General features: G+C 38.5%; 2 protein-coding genes across 2 annotated transcripts; one reads left to right on the forward strand and one right to left on the reverse strand.

Moving 5' to 3' along the window:
* Positions 1–779: 779 nt before the first annotated feature.
* LOC116328445 (N-acetyllactosaminide beta-1,3-N-acetylglucosaminyltransferase 3) lies at positions 780–3,055 on the forward strand. The gene is made up of 2 exons (XM_031750245.2): positions 780–991; positions 1,248–3,055. Exon 2 carries the CDS (start codon positions 1,258–1,260, stop codon positions 2,392–2,394), a length of 1,137 nt encoding a protein of 378 aa, XP_031606105.2. The 5' UTR covers positions 780–991; positions 1,248–1,257; the 3' UTR covers positions 2,395–3,055.
* Positions 3,020–22,750, reverse strand: jak3 (Janus kinase 3 (a protein tyrosine kinase, leukocyte)). Its single transcript, XM_031750250.2, has 24 exons — positions 22,597–22,750; positions 19,206–19,412; positions 19,006–19,123; positions 16,876–16,993; positions 16,252–16,397; positions 15,873–16,170; positions 15,620–15,757; positions 14,224–14,381; positions 13,994–14,105; positions 13,646–13,826; positions 12,683–12,807; positions 10,502–10,633; positions 10,336–10,423; positions 9,940–10,064; positions 9,541–9,679; positions 9,179–9,330; positions 8,674–8,824; positions 7,184–7,311; positions 6,826–7,015; positions 6,386–6,510; positions 4,787–4,959; positions 4,362–4,479; positions 4,163–4,276; positions 3,020–3,973 (listed from the first exon to the last, which is right to left on the reverse strand). The coding sequence occupies exons 2-24, from the start codon at positions 19,402–19,404 to the stop codon at positions 3,854–3,856; spliced, it is 3,348 nt and encodes a 1,115-aa protein (XP_031606110.1). The 5' UTR covers positions 19,405–19,412; positions 22,597–22,750; the 3' UTR covers positions 3,020–3,853.
* Between the last annotated feature and the right edge of the window lie 2,076 nt (positions 22,751–24,826).

A 24,826-nucleotide genomic window follows, 5' to 3' on the forward strand; every position in this document is an offset into this window, starting at 1 on the left:
CCTGTCCAGGATGTGTACATCCTCATCGTTGAAAGAGTGTCCACTGGCCTGTAGGTGTAAATAGACTGCAGAGTCTATTTACACCTACTTTCCCCAACTCTCTGTGAATGGAGATAGGCCTCCACACTTGGAGGGCCTGGGAGTACCGAGGGAGGTGGAGTCTAAGACCCGACCTGACATATAGACACAGACAAACAGGCACACACAGACATAAACATGCTTTCCCACCCTCATGCACACATATACAAACATTCAGCACTCACCCAACGTAGGGACAGACATACATAGACATGTACACACAATCATACTCCCCAAACATATTCTATGCCCCGGGTCCAGGTACCCTCGCCCCCAGAGGGGGAAACGGCACCCAGACCCAAGAGATGTGACCCTTTCCCCCGGGGTGGAGGCAAGCAGACCGCCCCAGGCTCCGCAGCAGCAGGGAGGCCAATCGGACAGCCTGAATTGCCTGGGTAAGAAAAATAAAGAGTAGAGAGAAGAGTACTGAGGCGATGGTGAAGAGAAAGAGCGAATAGCATGAAGAGTGTGCTTTTCTGTCTGTTTATCAGAACCTTAAAACCTGTAAATGCAGCCCTTTCTTTAAATACATATATTATTAAATGCGGGCTATCCCATTAAAATATTTGAAAACGTCAGGGCACATATATATCTTTATTATCTTCTCTACGTTAATGCAAGCACCGCCTAGTTGGCTGGGTGTAACCTTGATATCTTTGAGCGCAAGCACAAATATCTGTTCTTGCAGCTATGAGGTTTAAGGTGTGGCAGTAGACAGAAGAAAATCTTTTTCAGGAAGTCACCAGCTTACATTTGAACTCTACAAAAACTGCAAAACTAAACTGTGAATTTTGGATTCTCAAGTGATCGACATGCTCAGCCTGTCCTGGGAAATCGAAACTTGGATTAAACCTGGATTTTGATGAAGCTAATCAGACAATTATCACATTTCACCACATCTCACTGCATTAAGGTTTGTATAAGTTAATCTATTACACAATGTGGTTATTATTTTAAAAATATAAATATATGTGTCACCTGTTGATATTATAGCAAAAGATGAATCTATTTTCATCAACCTGACATTTAGAGAAAACTGAAATGAAGTGGGTGAGTCAGTAACTGATTTGTTCCTCCGCTGTGCCTTAGTGATTACTTCTCCTAATGGTTTTGATGCGTACCTTTTTGCTGTTATTGTTGTTAGATTTCTTCCTTGTTTTGTTTTGCAGAGTTTAAAGGATGAGAATAAGAAAGTCAAAAAATCTCCCAATCGGTGGAGTTCTTTTTTTATTGGTTTTCCTTCTTTGGAAAGTTGCATTTTTCCACCATGGGTTTGACTTTGTACCTGTGACTAACAGAAGCAAAGGCGCTCAAAAGAAGACACCCATGAAAAGCTCTCATATAGCCTCGTGGCCAAAATGTCAACAAAACACATCTGCCGCCAACATCCCGGGATTCCAAACACTTCCTCAGCATATCAAAGATTTCCTTTACTATCGCCACTGTCGCCACTTCCCCATGCTACTTGACATTCCGGACAAATGTGGAGGAGCTGATAAATCTGGAGAAGTCTTTCTTCTTCTGGTCATTAAAAGCTCTCCGGGGAACTACGAACGCAGAGAGGTGCTGCGCAAAACGTGGGGTGAAGAGAGGTTACACAACGGTGTGTGGATTCGACGGATCTTCATCTCAGGAACGACAGATAGCGGGTTTGAGAAGGAGAGGCTGAACAAGCTCCTGGAGCTGGAGCAACGGGAGCACAACGACATCCTCCAGTGGGATTTCAGTGACACATTTTACAACCTCACCTTGAAGCAGATACTCTTTCTTGAATGGATGGAAAGGAACTGTCCCAATGCTCGCTTCCTGTTGAATGGTGATGACGACGTCTTTGCCAACACAGACAACATGGTCGAGTATCTGCAAGGCCTGAAGGACAATGACGGAAGACAGCACCTCTTTACTGGCCATCTGATCCAGGGAAAAGGGCCTATTAGAGGGAATAACAGCAAGTACTATATTCCTGTTCAGGTGCATGAGGCCGACTCATACCCTCCATACTGTGGGGGTGCAGGCTACCTCCTGTCTCACTATACAGCTTTGGTCATATACAAAATGTCAAAATCCATTAACCTTCTTCCCATTGATGACGTTTACATGGGGATGTGTCTGGCCAAAGCCGGACTTGGTCCTGTGTCCCACATGGGCTTCAAGACTGCTGGACTGCACATCCCATCAAATAAAGCGGATCTTTATGACCCCTGTTATTACAAAGACTTTTTACTAGTACACAGATTTCTCCCGGCTAGGATGTATTTTATGTGGCATAAAATACACGATCCTAATCTAAAATGTGGTGATAGTAGCAATCACTGAAGAGGTAAAGATTCAGATTATCTTTGACTTTTGTCAATACTGTATTTGTTATAGCATCTCAGAAAAACTGTAGTGCTTTACTTAAGTGAAAACTTCAAAGACATTTTAAGTTGCATTTCATGGCAAGTAAACACTTTATCACAATTATGGTTGAGTAACAGCACAGAAGAATTATTAACCACTATTATTCTGTCAAAGGGTTGCTAAGATAAAACCATGGGGTCAAAGGTAATGAGAGAGAGAGAACACTGTGATAAACAAATTTGTATGTACTTTTTGGCACTTCTCTCTAGTCTTTGTTGTAGTTTATTTATTATACAAATATAATAATATAAGTTTTAAAGAGAGAGTGACTTTTTAGAATAAAGTCTAACAGCTGACATCTGTGTAAGTCGACTCATGTGAAACTGGTTTGAATGTATTGGGTTAATCATTATATCAGTCTGTCATAAATGTACTGGGCTAAAAGTTTAAATTAAGATAAAATTGAAATACAGAGAAAAAACCAAGCATGCCTTGAAATTCTGAATTATACCAATATACTTATATGTAAATATACTTACTTTATTTCCACCACTGTGTGTGACTGGACTATAAGCTTTAAGAATTTCATACTAGTCAGGAATGCAAAACACAGAAAAATCTTTATTTCAATGTACATTGAAGAAAATACAATATTGCATTAAAAAATCTGCACATTTTTAAGATTAAGTTTCTGTAATATTTCAAACCTGTTCAGACACAGCTAAAACTTAAACAAGCTGCTTGCTGACCTTATATTCCCCTTCAGTCACTGGCAAAAGAAAAAAGTGCAAATTATTCTGAAATAATACTTAATACACATATATATATTTTTACCATATAAACTTATTAGCTTTATATAAGCTTGTCCAGCTTGTCTTTCTCCCGCTCATCTCAAAAAACACATTTTAATTTAGGAAAAGAGCTTTATTTATGCTTTGCTGCATCTTTCGTAAGCGCGATCAACGCATGCACACAGAGAACTAAAGTTACATCCAGGTAACATATATTTTTCATCTACTTTTACAACGTTGTGAGCCTAGGTTGGGTTTGCACACTACTGTTAGGTTTATGAATTTCACTGAGATACGAAACACTTACAACCCTCCCAAAAAACTAGCAAACCATTAAATCTCTGCAAAAAGTTCAAAGTTCAAACTGTTCTTGCTCAAGCTGCTGGAAAAAATATAACAGCCTAGTATCAGGTAAAGTCATAAAGTGAACATTATCCAGAAAGCCTGTAAAAAGCTTTGCCGTGATATCAACTTGAAAGAACCTAAGTAGAGCTTATCAGAGGCAGCGTACCCTATGATCTATCAGAAATAAGACACTCTGTGCATACTCCCATAATTGGATGCTCACTCCTGAGAGCTTGTGAACATGTACTTATTTAAACTTGATTTCCTTTTGAACAAAGAGTAAGTATCTTGTATCCTCGTCAGCCTTTAGAGTTCTCTCTTTCATCCTGGATCATAGTTTCAATTTGGTTTCCAAGGTCGGAGAAATATGGCCGCTCATCAAAGTCATGTGCCCAGCACTGCCACATCAAAACGTACACCTGGCATTACAATGAAAGTAATATGAGCAGGGATAAAGATTGTGGAATAAAAGGATAGAAGGGAAACTACTTTATTGCTGATGTAAGACAGATAAGAAAGTTTCTCCAAAGGTCTGATTGACTTACAATAGCAAAGATCAAAAAGTATTCTGAAGAAACTACTGTTTTGACCGCACAGAGCAAACGTACCTTTGGCGGGCAGTTTGAAGGCTGTGGTAACCTCCAGTTACCCTTCAGTAGATTTGCCAGATGCACTGAAATGGATGTACCCAGCACGTTGTGCCCAATCTCCTGCATATAAAGCTGAAACAAAACAGTAAGTCATGGGAATCCATATTTAAACTGAAGCATTTTCAGACACATTTGTAACAGTTGTACATTTTCTTACCCTTTTCGGATTGAACCTTATATCACAGTAGGAGAAGATTTCATGGAGAACAACCCCGAAACTCCAGACATCTGATTTTTGGGAGAATCTGGACTCAGTGATGGACTCTGGGGCATACCTGCAGTAAATGCATGACCATTAGAGCACAAAATAATCCTGAGTAATGGTGCAACTGTGTTCGTCATGCAGAGGAAATCTATCGTCATAGCTTATGCTTCGCTTTTCAACATTACATATTCTTTTCTGAGAAGCATTTCTTTAAAAAAAAAAAAAGCATTGTGACATCTTTGGTTTTATTCATGTCTTTCATTTAGTCATATTAGGAAGTAATAACAGCTAGTAACCACACCTGAGACACAAGAAAGTAGCTGATTCATCGAAAAGCAGTTATTAGATTTTTATTAGTGAAACTAGAGGAAATCTACCAGAAGATGGGACTCTCTCCAGGTTGGGTGACGCGGTAGTAGTCCTTATTATGTGGAATGACCTTGGTCAGCCCAAAATCAGCGATTTTTACCAGCGTCTCACTGGCTACAAGGATATTTCGGGCTGCAAGGTCTCGGTGCACATAACGCAGGCTCTGCAGGTACTCCATCCCCTGACAGGATTAGAAACAAACGAAAGACACTTTTATATTTAGTTCTGTCAATCTCCCTTTGTGTTTTAATTTTTTTTAAGGTTTGCAACACGTAGAACTGTGGGAAGTCTATGTATTTGTGTGTGTCTGTGGGGGGAATATAATAAGCTATATGGTATAAGAAGGTAAACATTTCTAGCTATCACTTAATTCTTCTTGTCACCTTCTAATATAACTCTAAAACCTACGTCATCGTTGCAACTACCAGACTCTGCTGCACACAACAGACAAGAATAAACTGCCAAAACTGAACTGGTCCACACAGCAGAGAGAAATATTCGGCATTACACACACACACACACACACACACACACACACACACACACACACGCGTCAGGTGCACATACGGGTGAGTCTTGTGACTACAACACATGCAATTAGCTTACATCCAAATATGGACGTTTTACCCGAATATATTTATGTACAAATATACACGGGGGTAATCGAGTAAACCTTTTGCAACAACAGGTAGTGTGAAATTACTGTTTAACATTAATGTCTAACTGCTACAGATGGCAATAGGCCAAAGAGCCTCCATCTGCTGTTGGAATAATTTGAATATGACTGCATGCTCAGATGTTTGATCAATCATGATGAGGGGCAATAATATCCAAAGTGTTCAAAATGTATGAGGACATTTGTGAGAGTGATCACTCTGATGAGGCCGAAAGTTTTACCTGCCTGTCGATTTGTGCTCTTTTTATTAGCAGTTAGCATTAAAATAAAAAATTATGTTTTCTTGTTATTGGGATACGTATGTGCTCACAGCTCATTTTGAAAAATGCACCATTTATAGTGACTGGTGAGTCCTATGTAAGATTATTTGACCACAATACCTGGCTTATTTAAAGAAAAAATCATAACGATTTGGTATTTGAAGTGTTTGAGCGCCTTCATTTATCTATTTTTGTGCATTTGGCCGGGGATGTCTGCCTTTTGTAACAGGGTGTGCTGCAACACCCCTAAGTCCCGTGGCCTTGTCCACACACGCATACAAAAGACTTCTAGACATTACTGACAGCCGTCTTTGATGTAAATTAAACAGCAATGAAACGTCCATTCTACAACATCTTACGACTTGTTTTCTTGTGTACTTAGTAAAACGTGAGCACTGGTTCAAGAACGGTCTCACATGTGTCGCGTCAATTTTCAGATCCTGCCCAATCAAATCTGTAATCCTGCTGCATCACAGGCAGCTTGAAATCCTGCTGCTTTACACTTGCTTGGGAAGACATGTTTATCATCAGCAGGTCACGCACACGTTAAAGCAAAAGACTTTCAAGTCTAGAATGTGCAGTCGATACTCATTTATGATTGTGTGGGCAAGCAATTAATTCCTCTCCACATAGCAGAAGTCATACTTTTAACATTTTGCAGGCTCACGCACCTTACAAATCTGAGAAGCAAATAGTAACATCCGCCTTGTGTTGATGTTGTGTTTGTTCTTCTCTAAGTAGCCAATAAGGCTGCCGTAGGGCAGGTACTCCATCACTAGACTCATGCTGAGGCGACCTGTGAACAGACAAGCCATAACGTTATTCGTCAAATAATGTCCTTTCAAATCTTTGTCACTGAAACACAGAGATGTGTGTGAGTGTCATGCTTTAAGAGGAAATAAGTAAGTGCAACAAGCTCTTTTGCTTGGTTCACTTACATTTACACCTTTTACAAAAAAGTCACACAAGTCACCTTAAACATGTTTTTGAAGTGGCACAGCAATCCGTAATGAGTTCGCATTAACACATTTATAAAACAGGAAAGGGAGAGCTAAGAGTTTTACAGTGTAAGCAGGGGGCAGATCATTTTACTATTGTTTGGGTTTTTTACCCATGCTGTAGCAGACTCCCTTGTATTTGACGATGTAGTCGCAGTGTAAGACGTGGAGGGTGTTGACCTCCTTTTGGAAGTCCTCCAGGTTTGACTGCTTGTTGGACTGCAGCTTCTTCACAGCCACCAGCTCACCAGTGTTATCACCCAGGGGGTCATAACGGCAAAGCTCCACGCTGCCAAAGTTCCCCTGCAAATGTGTTAAGTCACAGGTAAAAACTGAAGTTAAAGTAGATGCATGAGAGAGACGGATAAAGAATAAGCACAAATAGTAGGTCCTGCTTGTGTAGCATAACATCAGCTTGACATATTTGTTTAGTTTAAAGCTTCTGTCCCTTATATGTTGCTTCACACTTACTTTTCCCAGAGGGGAGATGTAGCGCAAGTATCTCTCCTCAAACAGTGTCTGGTCGTGCTGAGGGTGGCTGTAAGATCTGCACACGGGGCTCTGTGTGACAGGCTCTGTAGCGTGAAGTATCACATAGTCTGGCAAAAAACAAGGCAAAGTTAGCAAGCAGCAGCTTTTTAACTTCAGTGAATCTCAGCGTAATACCTAAAACATCATCCATGTGGAAAACAGCTTTTGGTAGCAACAGTACTCTGTTTAACAGCTACCCCTGGACGAATCATACTGACACACAAACACAAGGACAAACAAAGATTTCTCTTTGCTATTTTATAATTTACATTTATAAAGCTCCCTATACTACTGTATATTAGAGCATTTTTTGAAATGCACTTACTTGAATTGTGTTATCTGGAAGGAATACACCTGTGTGTTCTTGTTTCTTTAAATGATTCATACTTGCTCTTTATAGAACTCATCGGACTGTGAATGTGTGTGAACCTTATATCTTGAATTTAATAGTGTTTACACTGATACTTGTATATGCATGATTTCAAGTGTTTATGAGGTCAAGAAGAAAGTTAAGTTTTACACTCTCATAACCGCAGTGTATTTGCGCATGATGGAAATATCATGCACATATATTTTAACTAGACATGTTCATGAGTTTGTTAGAGCAGTTCACTGATCTGAGCTCTGACCACAAGCCGGACGGTCCCTCTCCTCTTTAGTCCAAAGTTCAGGACGTGCGTGTTTTACAAAAAGAATTTCAAAGTCTGTTTTAAATGATCTTTGACCCAGAGAAGACGATGTTCCCGGATCACCTTCACGTATGACTTTGTTTTTGATAGAGTTGCATGACAGAGTTAATTGTGTTTTACAGACAGCGATTTCTGGAAATGTCCCTGAGCCCGTGCAGTCATTTCAATGACAGAATCATGCCTGTTTTTATGCAGTGCCACGTTATCATTGGCATCCAATATTCATTTTAGGCCTTGTCACTTGCACACAGAGGTTTCTCCAGATTCTCTGAATCTTTTGATCGCATCATGTGATGACATATTCAAAGTCTTTGCAATTTTATATAGACGAACATTATTCTGAAATTGTTCCATAATTTGTAGAGGTATTTTTTTGCATATTGGTGAAATATGTTTGAGATTCGTGGCTGCCATCAAATTCTAATCAGCTCATATCTTTTATGAAGTAAAAGAATGTCTTACTTTAAACATCGGTTATGTTTTCTATGTTCTATTCTGAATAAAATACAGGTTTATAAGATTTGCAAATCACGCATTGTGTTTTTATTTACATTTCATAAAACACCATCATTTGTTATCTATGTCTGCTTTTTTAAGGATTACATCTGATACAAAAAGTTAGTCCATGTATTCTGGTATTAACTGAATTCATTTTATTTATCTAATTTATTCATTTTTAAAGGACAGTTTTAACACATATGTCTCAGCTGATTACCAGAACAGTATGATACGCATCTTTACCTGAAGTGATGAGACTGTTGAGTTGACGGATAATACTGCGACACGAAGGTCTGAAGTCTGCCTGGTAGTCCATACACTGACTGATCAGATCTGCTAGCTCTGTCCACTGAGAGGGAGGCAGCTGCTGGAAACTCTCATAAAATTGCTTCTTCTACAAAAAACCCCCCAAAAAAACCCAACACATCAGTAGCACCATTTAATGTTTATACAACAGAAAAGGAAGTGCAATTTTCATTTAATCTGTTGCTTTTAATTTACATCAAATCGAAAAGTTAATATAATATTCTGAACTGTGCCAGTCTTTCTGTATACTGAACTTTATGAACCAAAACCCAAGCTACAACTCACACACAGAGTCCTCTAGTTTAGGCATTTTCTGCAATTGCTGCGTTACAGCAATGAGCTTTAAGTGATCATGTAACCCTGACCCAGACAGCTAAAAGGTTTAGAGAGTTTAAAGCCTTCCAAAACCACAAACTGCAGATCAGGGAATAAGATGATCTACCTGATCTAGGTTCCAGCCTCGTAGCAGGGAGTTTCCATTGTTAAAGATTTCCCACACTGTGGCGCCAAAGCTCCATTTATCACACTCGAGGGTCAGTTTTTCTGGAGCGTCCAACACCTCGGGGGCCACCCAGGGGATCCTGTCCAGAATGACTGGAGAAACAAAAACTGTATTAATTAAGTTTCTTAATCTATTTGTTTGTTTGGTTGTAAGGAAGCAGCTAAAAGTATCCTTTATTTTGTAAGGCATGTTAATGTGTATAAAATATAATGAATATAGCTAGAATTGGTTACCATTGCTTAAAAAAATGCTGATACATTAGAGTAAATAATCAATCAATTTAAATTAAAAAAAGGCTTTACCATCTTTGCCCACCATGGCCATACTGATGCCCGGATCACTCAGCTTAATGAAAGGAGAGCTCCCCTGAGAGGGGTCACCTTCTCTGGCCAGCAGCAGATTTTTGGCACAGATATTTCCATGAACAATGTTCTTCTCTTCCTGTACAAGGGTTACATGTCATTTTAGGCAACTACATTTCAAAGTGAGCAGGACAGAAAAATACCTGTTTGCTTGTTTGGTGTTATTAGGAAACACTTCATCCTTTGCATTAATTCTACTGTTCACAGCAGTTATGTATTTTAAGACACGGGGTAAAACATGACATTTTAAATAACATTTATTTGCACATCATGCAATCTACAGTCAGTCCTGCTCTAGGCTGCCTTGTTCTCATTTCCACATCGGTAAATCTTCCTTACCAGGAAGTTGAGGGCTGATGCAAGCTGTTTGGCTACGTCAAGTTTCCAGCTCACTGATACAGATCTCCCTCTTTTCAAGTAAAGGTCAAGGGCCCCGTACTTGACATACTCCTGCACCATGATGTCTGAAAGGCACAACAAGGTTTGTTTCAACAGCTGTACTTCAAACCAAAACACAGAGCGCTCACTCGCAGAGCAGCGACTGAGCTAGGGCCACATGCTATAAGACAAAGTTAACAAAATAACTGTCAGCTTTGAAATTACAACTACTTGTGTCAGTCGAAACACTGATTGCACAACATTCAGCAACACAACATTCAGCTTTACTGGGCTTACTAGCAAACAACCAGCAAACAAAAACAGTCAATGCAATCATGCAACTTGGTTTTAACTCACTCTTTGCTCCGTGAACACTAACACCGTATACAAGGAGCAGGTGTCTGTGTGCAATCTGACTCATCAGGCTGGCAGCTTCAAAGAATGACTGAAAATGTCAAAAAGCATGTGTTAATTATAAGAAACAAATACATTAAAAAAAATACTTATGTATGTAAAAAGTCACCTCCCAGCAGTTCTTGTGAGTGGCATCGAGCTCTTTCAGCAGAACTTCGGTCACGCGTTTCTCCCCATCATGAATGTCGATTTTTTTGCCTTTAAAGATTCGAGTGAAAGAGCCCTTTCCGAGGCTTTCATCCTGATCGGGAAAGTATCCATCATAAACAACATTATAGCTCAGCAATTCTTTTTAGATTTCTGTGGCTCTAGCGTCACAGTAGCAGCATTAGAAGTATTTGTTACAGCGTTATTCATTTTAAAAGACACAACTGTAGCTGTAATGAAGATATGAGCAGTTGTAGAAGAAGCAGGGCCAGAGTCAGACATTTAAACTTTCAGGTCTCAGCTCAGACCAGGAAAGTGTGAATAGATTTGTCACATATTGTTGAGATAAAGAATAAACATTTTAATTACAATACTCGAGATGTGTCTCCTTAGAATAATAGATTTGCAAGAAATCTCTGCTAAAGAAAACTCCTGTGGTGCAAAACTGTTGCTGTTGAGAAGCCCTTGATGTGACTGTGCTGGTTCTACCTTTAGTGATGCGTCAGCTGCCAGAATATTGGGACTGTCCCATATAGTGTAACTATTTTCGTATGAAATTCACCTAATGATTATACTGTTGTTATAAAGCACAACTCTGAATCAGTGTTCCAGAAATCATGATAAAGGGTGCCAGCTCTTGTTCTTCATTCAGCTACTTAAGGGTCACTACAGCAGATCATCTGCTTTTATTTCAGCCTATCCTCAGCATCCACTTCTGTCATGCCAGCCCTCTTCATGTCCTCCTTCACTACATCCATGAGCCTCCTTTGAGGTCTTCCTCTTTTCCACCTGCCTGGCAGCTCCATTTCAACATTCTTTGTCCAATATAGCAACGATCTCTCCTCTGATGCCCAAACCATCTCAACCTGAGCTGGCCCTCTAAAATACCAGTTTTTAATCTTATCCATCTTGGTCACTCCAAGCAAAAATCTTAGCATCTTACACTCAAGTACCTTTAGCTCCACGTCTTGTTTTGCCACCGTCTGTATTGAAACTCTTCTAGCGTCACTACCTCTGCTCCTCAGAGCTTCACTGTTACACTGGCCTGCTCTCATTCACACACATGTATTCTGTCTTGCTTCTACTGACTTTCATTCCTCTTCTCTCCATTGCATACCCCGATTCTCCCAGCTCTTTTCCACCTCTCCCCACTCTCACTACAGATCACAATGTCATCTGCAAACATCATAATTTATAAAGACTCCTGCCCGATCTCATCTGTCAATCTGTCCATCACCATAGCAAACAATAAGGGCGTCTGAGCCGATCCCTTATAGAATCTCACCCTCACCATGAACCCATCTATCACCCCAACTGCACACTTCACCACTGTCTCACAGTCCTAATACACCATCCTTGCATACGTCTGACTTCCTTGTGCAGTATCACAATTACTCTTTTGGCACCCTATCACATGCTTTCTCTCTCTATAGATATATATCTGAAATTCAGGGCAGTTTCACAGGGTACATGGGTGCTATGCAAATCTTTGCAAATTTTGTTGCAGTTATGAAATATCAAAAACACATGGAAGCTGTAATTGGGGCCGCTGCTGTTCATGTCAGAAAGGAATAAGTTAAGGGAATAAAAAATTACAATGCAAAGAAAAATAAACAACAGCTATTTCATATCCATGTTCATCTAGTTTGTTGTTTGTGAAATGTGCTGGAGGAATCACTGGAGATGTGGTTGACATCATAGCCAAAGCCTTTGCATTGTTTGAATTCCCAGAATCCCTCTCTCTACACGGGGATGAAGAGCTACCCCAATAGAACAATGCAGGAAAATAAATCCAAAATGAAGGATAGCAGCTGGGGGAAGTTGGCTGCTGTTGCCTACATCTGAGTTAACATTAATTTTTCAATAGAAATTTAATGATACAGATAAGTTCTAAATAATTGCCGTTTACTATTTAAAAAATGAGTTCACTACTATAGGTATGCACCACTTCTCGTCCAAAGCTAGCAAGCAATAAATGCCTGTTATGTTGGGATAAACGTATATTTTTCAGTAAAGTTCCTGCTCTGCTTTCACTAGAAAAGGAGTAGATGGAAAAAGAAGAAAACAAGTAGAAGAAGTTTTGTACTGACAGTCATCAGAGGTACCAACTGGCCTGACTGGCACAACATGGAGATCAACTTACGCAGCTCAGCTCCTCATATTTGATCATGTGAAACTGGATGTGACTGAATTTGTTCCTTTCGGTTGTTGGAGAGCCTGGAGCTTCTACAGAGCTGCAGTTGCGTATGATGATCAAATTTGTGAGCTCTTTAAGAACAGCAGGAAACATAATATTTGTTATACAATCTTCAACCTTTCGGACATATATTACCTCAAACAAGAATTGAATGATGATGAGTGCACAGAAAACTGTCGAACAACTGTAGATTTGACAGTACATGTGTCCTAGTAATGTTTTTTTCTATATCCTTGATGTAGTTCAGAATAGCGAATGTGACAGTTACACATTGTAACCATGTGGATGTTCATTTGTTTCTACTGCTACAATTGATAGCTATGAGTAGAAATGCACAGATTAATTGAAACAATAAAACTTAGATTATGAGACAACTGTAATATGACAATTTCATATTTTTAAAAAAATCAGAATAGTATGTACTCTATTGCAAAAATTGGCATGCAGTCGATACAAATATGTAATCACACTTTGATTTTCCTATAACAGACCCGTCAAAAAATATGGACATAACCTGCAGCTCTTAACAGCAAAGTCTTGCAGTGCCATTAATCTGCACTGCTTCTAATGGCCAGCAGGGGGCAGCTCCTCTGTTTACCAAAAGAAGTCTGGAAGAAAGTGAAAGAAGTTGTACTAAAGGATACTCTTGGTAGTTGGCTCTGAACTTATTTTGGCAAGTACTTTTTATGTCTCTTTTTCACTAGTGAAAACAAGCATCACAGTTGTCACAGTGTTTATTCACTGCCCCTAGCTAACTAGATGAGCTAGCTTATCAGTTTAGCCATGGTGCTGAATTTCAGGAGCTAGATGGCCAAAATGAAGTATCAGGGTCACAACTCTCTGTGTGTTTGCCCTTGTATTTTTGGCGATCAAGGCAGATACTGTCATCTGTAGCTTGAGGAAACATACCTTTGGGTCGGGGTGGACAGCAGCGGGTTAACTTGACAGGTACTTCAGCCAGCAGGAGCTTATTGTGTTGATAGTGGTTGGTAAGCTCCCTCAAGCTGGAAAATGATTTCTGGACACCAAAGAGACTGTAGTGCTCATTTTTATTAATGAGACAGTCTTTATAATCAAGTCCAAGTGGAGTCTGCAGAAATAAGAGGTTGATTTTTGATCAGAAGAAAGAATACAAACACTTGAGTCAAAATGTAAGCCATGGGAAACACTTTTGCACATCAGATTGAGCAGATGCTTCTTTAACATGAAGTGGGTGACAAAACACATTTAAACAAAAGTTTTTGTCTATATCTGTACCTGAACACAAACAGTGAGGAAAAAGTTGTCATAGTTCTTCGGACTCTGCCGCAGGAGGAAGGTACCACCTTTGTATCCTGACTTTTTCAATTTGTTGACTGCAAATTCTGATCTGCTCAAACATCATAAAAACAAATCATATTATGTATATATATGTTTGTGTGTGTGTGTGTGTGTGTGTGTGTGTATAAAAGCTGGTGTCTGATTAAGTAATCATTGAGATGACACACGTTATTGGGCCGTGACAATGGTTTTTGATTTCCTCTAGGATACTTGGCGGAGCAATGTCTTGCCAGAAGAAGTGGCTTGAGTCTGTGGTCAGTCTGAAGTAGCCATCAACAAGTGACACAAACGAAAGTGCCTCTTTGAGACTCTGGAACTTGACTTCCTGTATTGAAATTAGTGACAAAACACAGGTTTGATGAAAAAGTTGCACCGACCTGTAAACCAAAAGCAAAAGCCTTTACTCTTTTAACATTTGGCAACTCTCCCCTTCGAGTTAGTCCCCTGTTGCTGTACTGGACCACTTGGGGCACTAGGTTAGGTTTTTAAACTCCAGCTCTGACCACTTCCACGTGTACCATGGAATCTTACCATGGACTTCCCACATGTCCAGGAAACAAACATCACATTATGGATCAAACCTAGCCAGCATTTATGCTGAGGACCATCAGTAGTCATGGGAGTTGGGCCTCTGGCTATGAACCATTTGTAGGCAGACATTTATTACTCACTGCTCACCCTGCTTGCCACATTTGGCCCTCTGTGATCTTGTCCTCTTCTCTAGTTTTAGTTTTTAGTTAAAGGACCATTGTTTGACAGCGTCAGCAAGCATTTCAACACTGAATAACCACCACGTGTTTGCTTAGTCATGGTAGAAAAACACTTCCAAACTAAAAGTTGAACCAATGTCTGGGGTGTTACAATGATGCTCATTCAAGTTACTCCTGAAATGTTGCCTGGACACCGTTGTTAGACTTCCTAGAAAGACAAAGTGCTCTCTACTATCTCTTTATCTAATACATTTCAACTAAACAAAATTTAAAAGCTTTCTTGAAAAAAGAATGAGAAGGGAAAAAAAACATTTTTCAGTGGTGATGGAAACTTGTTGTCTCACACTTTTGGGTCCACCACTTCTCCTAATTCGTTAACTGACTTCCTATAGATATAACAGCTTTCCTGACATCGCAGAAAGAACGGTGATAATTGTAAGGCTCCAACACATTAACTTTACCATGCCACAAATGACATTATCTGATAAATATTTCTCGCTTCTGGTCCAGAGATGGTCTGGGTAGAATTCTATTCAACATACAAACATCACCAACATCGGTCCATCTACGCTTAAAGGTTTGGCGTTATGCCATGACCAATTTTGGACAGATGGTACAAATTTGCAACTTTTCCACCCCAGCAAGCCAAATGTCATCCACGTGGCCAGAACAGGGAGCTTTGGAGAAACAATACAAAAGTAGATGGGATACAGTTGCCCGAGGACACTAATTTGATGCGAATAGCTTTTAAATTGTTCATATTTACATCCAAACAGTAAAATAGTTTCTAAAAATTAATATTCATATATATGAATACATTGCAATGGTTTAAATGTAAAAAAAAATTTTTTACCAAGCAGCTGTCATCCTTTCGTGTTATAGTCACCATCCTGCTGTCTTGGGGAACCTGCTCATGGCACACCCGCTGTATACTGATGTCAATGATTTCTTGGAAATCACAGAAGGTCTGCCACTCAACTCTTGACAAATCCTATTAACCAAATAACATTTTGATCTGTTTAGTAGCGTAGTAGAGATATTAAAGCAGGAAAATGATAGCAGTTAACTGACTACAAACTAAACTCGATCTTCTTCAGTCATCTTACCTGGCTGTCATAGATATTTCCAGCAGTTTGGATTCCTTTTTCCCCTGTGACCCGCACAAGAGAGAAGTCTGACATTGGATGCGAGGAAGAATGATTCACTTGGAAGGTTTCCGTTCCAACAGAAGGCTCAATGCCAGCCAGCTCAATCAGGTACTTGAGTTTCAGGCTGCACTCATCTACAGAGCAGTTGCCGAGCTTCTTTAAGAAACGCTTGAGGGTATTTCTTATTCGGTAGCGGTCCAGCCGGTTTCGTTTCTGGATGTCATGGCGATGTGACTTGGGAAGGCAGGATTTGTAGCTAAAGAGGAATAATATTTGGTGTAATGCAAACTAGAATGGATTGTTGTATAAGCAATGATACAGTCTCAGCTGTAAATACCTGACAGTCTTGCAGAGCTCTCTAACACTCTGGTTGCGCTCCTTGGCCATTCTCCACAAGTCGAGCACTGCAAGGCCAAGGCATTCCTCCTGAAGAGACAATGGTGGGGCTACGCCTGCCTTACTTTCAATGAAGTCATTTCGAAGCTAAACACCAAAAGAAATCAATTAGACTTATTATCTTCACATCTACTACTATAAGAAGCATACAGTTTTTTGTTGCCACAACTTGTGTTACATCGCGCACTAGTACATTAATTAAAAAATTAAAAAACAACTGATAGAGACCTCAAAGCAAATAAGACAAAGAATAATTATAGGGATGATATATGACAAATACAGTACATGGTTGGATAAAGTTTTGCTAATGAATTAAATTGAAGAATCTCATGGAATCTCACCATTCTCAATAATAGTAATTGTAAATATTTCATCTTACTGGAAATCGGTACTTAAAATAGAAAAACACTTATCTAATCACTTTCTATCAGTCTCGACTTGATTCTTAAAATTATACTAAATGAAAGAAATTCATAAAGTATAAGATAATTTAAATGAATTATGTTAGTTAATGAAAATAATTACTTAATATGTTTGAAAATAATATGATTATTTTGTACTTTACCTGGGCAAAAAGATAGTCAATGACACTGTAGTTGAGTACTGGACTGATTCTGTCTCTAGTCAAACTGTAGCGGTATGAAGATCTTGGTTCTTGCCCAAACCAATTTCCAAAGAAGAACCTTCAAACACAAAAGAACTCCATTAGATATCAAATCATATAAAACTAACCTTTACATCCAGATCCATTAAAAACCTTTCAACTAGTACTCCAAACTCTTTATTTATTTATTTATTTAAACTATTTATTTATACTTATTATACTCTAAGTATAAGGAGTTGACGCACTAAGCATTCATCAAATGAAAGAATATTCAATAGCCAGTTTATTAGGTGCACCTTGTTAGCACTGTGTTTGGCCTCATTTTGTCTTCAGAACTGTCTTAATTCTTTGTGTCATAGATTCAACAAGGTCCTGGAAACATTCCTCATAAGTGAATGCCTGACGCCTCAGGAAACAAACTTAAATAAGCAAAAAATTTTACACATGGAAAACTTAATGGTTATAAACAGTGTAGTTTTTTGTTTTGTTCTGTGTTGCAGCATTTGAGCGGTTACCTTGAGAAGACTTTATGATAGCAGTGATTCAAAAACTACTAAGTGTAAATGTAATGCCTTGTGGAAGCCCATTAAAGTTTGGACTAAAGCCACATTTTCAGCACCAAAGAAAGTAAATTAATGAAGTAATTAAAATTTTATTTAAATGTGAACTCCCCAAAGTCTCAATATGCTTTACAACAAGAAAATGAGCCCATAAAACACACCAATATCAATAACATATTTTCTAAATTGATGCTAATCTTTGCTTTCCAGGTTCTGGTCACAGCGTGCCTCTAATTTATATGAGACTGAGTCTTTTTTATAAGAAATATTCATGTCTGTCCTCTAAATGTCCCCAAGTAAGGAAATTATAGGACATAAAAATGAAACTTGGCTCGATTAAAGCGTAAAAACAGTGAAAGAGAGATAAAAGCATTTGGCTGTTTGTGTTTACGGACTGTAATTTCTGAGTAGATATCAGCTTAGTGATTCTGACAGTCAAAATATTGGCTGTTTGTAAAGCGTGACCTGCTTATGCACCACAAATGAAGACGAGTGTTAAGAATAGACTAATATCAGGATGTATCTAAATTATCCTGACAGTCTTCTGGAAATTATGGAATTGGAAAACTGTCCTAAAAAGCAAAGAAAACGCTCAGTGTTTGATTTGCAGCACAGTCTTCCAGCAGATCCCACGTGTGCTCTATTGGATTGAGGTCTGGTGACTCTGGAGGCCATTTGACTACAGCGAACTCATTATCATGTTCAAGAAACCAGTTTGAGATTATGTGAGTTTGTGACATGGTCTTTTATCCTGTCTGAAGATGGATGGGTGCAGTCATAAAGAGATGGACATGGTCATCAACAATAATCAGGTAGGCTGCTGCTCAGTTGGTTCTAAAGAGGCCAAAGTATGCCAAAAATATTCTCCACTACACCACCACCACACCAAAAATGGATCCTTGCTTTCATCCAAATGTTGCAGCAGAAATCCAGACTTATAAGACCAGGCAGCATTTTCTAATCTTCTGTTGTCAAACTGTGGTGAGCTCTTGTGAGTTGTGGCATCAGTTTCCTGTTCTTAGTTAACAGGAGTGGCACCCGGTGTGGTCATCTGCTTTAAGGTTCGATGTGTTAGAGGTTCAGAGATCTTCTTCTGTGTCTTGGTTGTAATGCAGTTACTTGGGTTATCGTTGTCTTCCTATCAGCTCAAAGCACTTTGGCCTTTTTTCTCCGACCTCTGACATCAAGAAGTCCTTTTCACCCAGAGAACTTTGACTCATTGGTTATTTATTTCTTTTTCAGACCATTCTCTGCAAACACTTGCAATGACTGTGTGGGGTAGATCCCAGCAGAGCAGTTTCGCAAATACTCAGATCAGTCCGTCTGGTACAAACAGCCATATTGTGTTCAAAGTCACTTAAATCACATTTCTTCCCCATTCTGACGTTTGGGTTGAACTTCAGCAAGTTGTTTTAACCGTGTCTACATGCCTAAATGCACATTAACAAGCATTTGAAAAGTTGAATTTGAATCTTAAATATATATATATATATATAGATTTTCTCATCAAATAAGGCATTTTGACACCCACCTGACTCTGAATTGGACTTTTAAGTTTTCATCAGTGTCAAACATGTGTGACGGAGGATACCAAAATGAGAGATCTTCAGATGCCAAACCAAATAGACTTAGGTATACCGGTAAGATTCCTGGAGGAAAAAAACTCACAATAATGAATATGGCTGATAAAAACGAGTGACTTACATAATACATAATGCATTACAGTCTTACCACATTTCTTCCCTGCTTGGATGCAGACATTTTCAGCAGATATTTGTCCAGATGTGATCTGTAATGTTGTTGCTTCCTTTGTGGCAGGGAAGAAGTAGAGGTTGACTTGTAAATTAGGAACAGTGCTTGAACTGGACCTCTGGCTGCCTCCCCGGTCTCTGATCACCAGAGGAGTTGATTCTTCCTCGCTGAGATCCATGGGTACTTCTGAAAATAAAGCCAACAGATAAACAACTTGATTGGCTGAAGTGTTGACATAAATTTTAGAAAATGGAGAGTTAAATAACTGATGCTGAATAACGGAGTTGTTTTCCACAATTTTGTTGTACATGTACAGTGATAATAAAAGGTTATTCTGTTCTTGTGACGTCCACAAAGCTTGACTTTATCCATATGATTAGATGAGTAATGTCAGTGTTCCTGAGTCATTGAGTCAGGAACTGTTTCATTGAATTGTTTTTCACAGATCTAGCTTCTTATTTAGTCTGTTCCTGGTTTCCTGTCTGTTCTTGTCTCATCTGTGTTTTGTCCTTTGTCTCATGTGTGCATCAGCCTTACCTTTCAGCGTCTTATTTGCTTTACTGTTTCCCTGTTAGGTTCATTTATTGGCCTGTCAGCTGGTATTTCCTGTTGTCTTTTGTCCCGCTGTCCTCTGGTGTCTACTTTTACTCTCTCTGTCTCATCTTCCCTGATTTGTTCTCTTCTGTGCTCCCTGGGATTCCAATCTAATCGCTGTTAACCAAAGTTTCTCGTTCAGTTGTGTCTCCCTGTTTTGCATTTTTCGTTCCCCTTTCTGTTCCTAGTCAGACATTTGTTTACCTTTTTGGTCAGTGTCAAGGCTGCAAGTCTCAGTCTCAGTCTCTGTCTTAGTTTGGTGTTATTTTTATAGCCCCTTGTCAAATATGTGCTACATTCAGTTTAACTTTCCTTGTCTCCTCCCCTGTAATTATTGTTTCCTTTTCCCTTGTTACTTGGTGTGTATATATTATCTCCATCTCCCTTTGTTGCGTCGTCCCTCATACCTACATGCTGTGTGGTTCAGGTTCAAATGGGTTTTGTTCTGTTTCTGAAGTCCTGCATTGTGGGTTCCAAATCTGGCTGCTCGCACAGCACGTACATGACAAGGAAGTGATTCAGCTCTATAAAACCCCACTGACTCAGGAAAAAAAACCTAGAGTCAGATTATTGTTACAAGGTGTGTTGTATCACATTAGTGTTTACAGTATAGGCTTATGACTCATCGTGTCATAAGAATCAGTGTCATGGCTCAAATCGGGTTTTAAGGTACCCTGGTGCATTACGACATGGTTTCAGAAGCTTAGAAAAGCCTCAAATGCTCAATAATTAAAATCTTGGACACATTTTAGATTATTGAAATTTCACTGAGTACTTCACATGTAATCCATTTAAAAAGAAAAAAGACATGAAATCCAAAGAAATGTTTCATATCCTCTTTCCCAAATGTATGTATATTAATGCTGACTGGGATGTGTTGGAAAGACTGTTTACAAAGATAACTACCACTGGATTTTCTTGCTAACTGTATAGGAATTTGTGACCTTAAACAACATAAATTAGGAGAGAAGTTATAGAAGGGTGTAGTCCTAAGTAGTTTTCTCGATTAGTCAGGTCCTTCATAGATTCATTAGTGCTGAGGAATAATGGGTGTGTTAGTGGGAGACTCTGAGGTAACAAAAAGCCATGCATCAGGCAGTTGCCATGTATACATTAATGTCAAAGGTCTTCCTTTGACAATTACAGACCTGTACCTACCTTGTCTGTGTCAACAAAACACAGCATACTTTTATATTTGTTATACTTATGTTACCTGTGAATCTAACTGTCTTTTTCTCTTTTAAATTCCAATTAAGCTCCAATTATTATCTAATAGTATCTTAATTGTCCTTCTAATTCTAATAAATAGCTTGTTTTGTTTCTATTGGTGCTTAATTATGCTAGTGACTTTAACACTGGTTCTTATGTCAACCAATGTGCACACTTGGGGCAGAGTGATTTATGATGGCACCTGACTTTATTGTGGAATCATGTGCATCACCATTGAGGTGCTGCACCCTTTGGCTGTCTTCTCTTTTCTTAATGTTATCGTTACCAAGATCAGTGGATGCTTTTTTTATTAACTTTTTAGCTTATAACACTAATAGTGCTTCTACTAGACAACTTCAGTGCAGTGTTTATATAATTTACTGTAGCGGTAAACTCTCTGGTGATCGACATAAACAATGCTTGATAAAATTACAGTGTACTATTCTGTAAGGATCAAAAACCTGGTATTTTGGTGTTTCTTAAGAATATAACAAAAATGTTTAATCTTTTGTAAAATGCTGGGATTAAACTTAAATATTGCTATAGGCTGCAAAAATGTCTGTATGGGAAATAATTGCAAGGATGAAAAAGAGAATAATAAAATAATAAGAGAGAATAATATAATCTTGGAAGTGAAAAAATATTTTCCACATGCAAATATATTGTGTGATTATATATACACAGATTAATTAGACCACCATTCAATGTAAGGTTTATGTCATAAATTAACAATATTGGTAATAACCAACACAATTTTTTATGTTTTTCCACCAAGCTCTTTAATATAATTAATATTTTTGATCATATTTACATTTTTGCTTAATACTTTTGCTAAAAGAGATCAAATACTGATCTGTGACAGAGAGTTCACAGGAAACATTTACCAAATATTAACAGGAAAACTATTCCAGTCAATAGCACTCAAATTAATTAAAGGTAAGTCCTTAAATGTCAATTTGTGTTTGTAAACCTTAATGCAGGGTCCTGCTTGTATAGGATGAAGTTGTATGCTGTACAGTAATATGCATAGCCAGATGTCCCTGCATTCTAGGTAAACATCTAATACCGAATATGATGTAAACCTGGACAGACCCCATATTCAGTATTCACATCCATATAAAAGCATTCAGCAAGCTTTTGAAAAGTCAATTGTAGTTTTGTGGGGATTCCCGCCCTCAAGTGAAACTGGTTACCACGCTGTGCCGTAGCCCAAATTAACACTGTGAGAACATGTGACTTACGTTTCGATGTAATAATAAGTACATTTATTTGACTTTTTCATAAATGTCTTTCAAATACCGTATATTAGGATCAATTTTAGGAATGTATTTTTAAAAAAGATCAACATAACAACTTAAGAACGAGTCACTGTTATAGAAAAATATCCCACAATATGGACATGCTGTAAAAGCATCCACTCTTTGAATAGCTGTTTATAAAGAGCTAAAGACAGAGATTAATCCATAGATCAAACACATTCTTCATAATGTGACGTAATACTTGTAGTTATACAGTGGAAGTGGATGTTTCTTAGTAGGAAGTATGTAAAAATATCTTTTATACTTACAGGAATATGTGCAATCACTTGTCGGGTCGTGTATCGTCACATGCGACCAACAGAAGTCCTCATTTTGTTACTTTGTAGCCACAAACACAGAGTTACTTTTCTGACTTTTGCGCTGCGTGTCTGTCTGTGTCAGACAGGAAGTTTAAAAGGATTTCCTGATTTTCAGAAAACTCATCAACTGTTTGTCATCAGACTATTGTCACCCCACACATACAAGCCCATACAACTTTAAAAACTGAAATACTGATGTCAAAACTTCTGCAGCTTCTCGTTAGAATTTTCACCGTAAGGACCTATGATGCACATTACATGAGTAATAGCATATTGCTCATTCCAACTGTCTAAATGAATAATCATTGGTTCAAATAGTTTTCAAAAAAAAACCTTGTAATGCATTTCTATGAATAAAGACAGTCACCGTTGGATGAACTTAATACATTTTGGTTACCACAGAGTAGTGCAGCTGTTTCTCTTGGTTACCAGCAAATGAAACATACAGAATGCAATAAAATATACTGAACACAATTATGCTTCCTAGAGGATGTTGACCAAATTTGTTTCCTTCAGTGATAAGCCTATATTATTGTATTACAATGGACCCATGTTCTTCCTCCCAACCACAACCAGCAGGAAAAGTTTAGCAGAATTGCAAATATTTTATTAATTCATCCAAAAATTATGATAATCAACAGACCTCTTTGTGTAAGTATAACCACTGTCCCATGAAAGGACTTTAAAACTGCTCATCCCGAGTTGTGGAAATGTCACGATTTTGTGTATGTAAACATGATCCATCATTAGCCTTTTATATTCTTGTCTCGGACCAATGAGATCAGAATTATGTCTCTGATCCCCGTTATACTTTTGAACAAGAGAAATCATGTTAAATGTTGTAATGGTTGAGCACAGAAGACTCAGACTTTTTAATAGTCAAAACAGATTTCCTGTATAGGGGTTGTGGGCCCTGCAGATCAACAACAGAAGAAAATCAACTGATCTAACATTACAGGAAAAGAGAAACAGCTGAAAACTGTGGTTTCCTTGTTCAGCTCTTGGGTTTCTGAGCAGTTTCCTGTTATAGCTCTTTGAAAACCATCTGGTCACAACGGCAAACATTTTAGTGTTTTAGGCAATTCTTGTAATTTCTTGTTCTTTAAACTTTTTATTCCGACACATTTAGTATTCTTTTTTTTTCTATAGCTGTCCATTTTCAGGTTACAGTTAACATTTACATTAAATAAAACAACTTTGTTAAGACTAATAAATCCAACATAAGACCCTTTCAAACCTCAGCTCCAGTAAACTGAAGCCATTGAGCCATTGCTTGGTCTGTAATCATTTCTGGAAAAAAGGTGATTCATGGATATTAAGCTCTGATGCATGCAGTGTTCATACTGACCAGGTGGTGTTTACTGTTAGCATAGAGCGAAGTTCTTCATGTGTGTGCTATCAAGAGTAGTTGGGCAGGTAAGTTACATCAAGTAAGAGTTTATTCTTCTTAACGGGAATCCACAGAAAAGCAGGATAAAGAGAGGACTGATTGCATTACTAGGTACAATGATGTGGTGGAGGCTGATGTAACTGCCTGGTCCTTAAATTCCCAGCAGGATTTGAGGAAATGAAGACTCTTGTCACACACTGCCAGGAAGCAAGAGAGGAATGGCTGGAACAGACAAGTCATGACAAAATAACAATCCAAAGCACTTTATTAACTGACCGACAGACTGGCATTAATATCCACAACAATGCTAGCATGGCTGAAAGGATGAGTCTATAAAGTCCAGTATTACCTTCATTGGCTTTTACTCCCTACATTTTTACACAAATATTTTTACTTTCTACTGCTTAAATTTTCAAAACATTATCTTTTATAGTTTTTATACTATAGGGCTAAAGTGGCAACAGAGCAATTGCAGGTATCAGCATCAAGTTAGCCCTACAGAAGAGGAGCGAGCATGAAGGGAGCAACATTTTTTAAGTAGCAGTTGGTTTCAAATGCCACATTTCTGTAACCTCATCGAACATTAACAAACACAATAAAAGCATTAAGAAAGTTGATACTGATTATGGTTTAAAGTGGAGCGTTTTCAGTCCTGTGTGCTCAGCTCTTTAAAAAAAAATCTCCCCATGCATCCTATGGCTCTCTGTCTCTCTGAGGGGAGTTTGCTTGTGTCTCTTACAGCATGATCTCTAAGTTTTTTTTTTCATTCTACAATACACAACCATACAT

The sequence above is a fragment of the Oreochromis aureus genome, linkage group 15, assembly GCF_013358895.1.
Source record: "Oreochromis aureus strain Israel breed Guangdong linkage group 15, ZZ_aureus, whole genome shotgun sequence".
NCBI lineage: Eukaryota > Metazoa > Chordata > Actinopteri > Cichliformes > Cichlidae > Oreochromis > Oreochromis aureus.

What these genes read in the sequence shown, in the direction of transcription:
- LOC116328445 (XM_031750245.2), top strand. Translation starts at nt 1,258, where the DNA reads ATGAGAATAAGAAAGTCAAAAAATCTCCCAATCGGTGGAGTTCTTTTT.
- jak3 (XM_031750250.2), bottom strand. Translation starts at nt 19,404, where the DNA reads ATGGATCTCAGCGAGGAAGAATCAACTCCTCTGGTGATCAGAGACCGG. An exon ending in TCCTCACTGTTTGTGTTCAG is followed by an intron (nt 13,827 to 13,993) that starts GTACAGATATAG and finishes TTATTTCTGCAG; the next exon opens with ACTCCACTTGGACTTGATTA. An exon ending in TAAGGTTCAATCCGAAAAGG is followed by an intron (nt 4,277 to 4,361) that starts GTAAGAAAATGT and finishes GTTTTGTTTCAG; the next exon opens with CTTTATATGCAGGAGATTGG.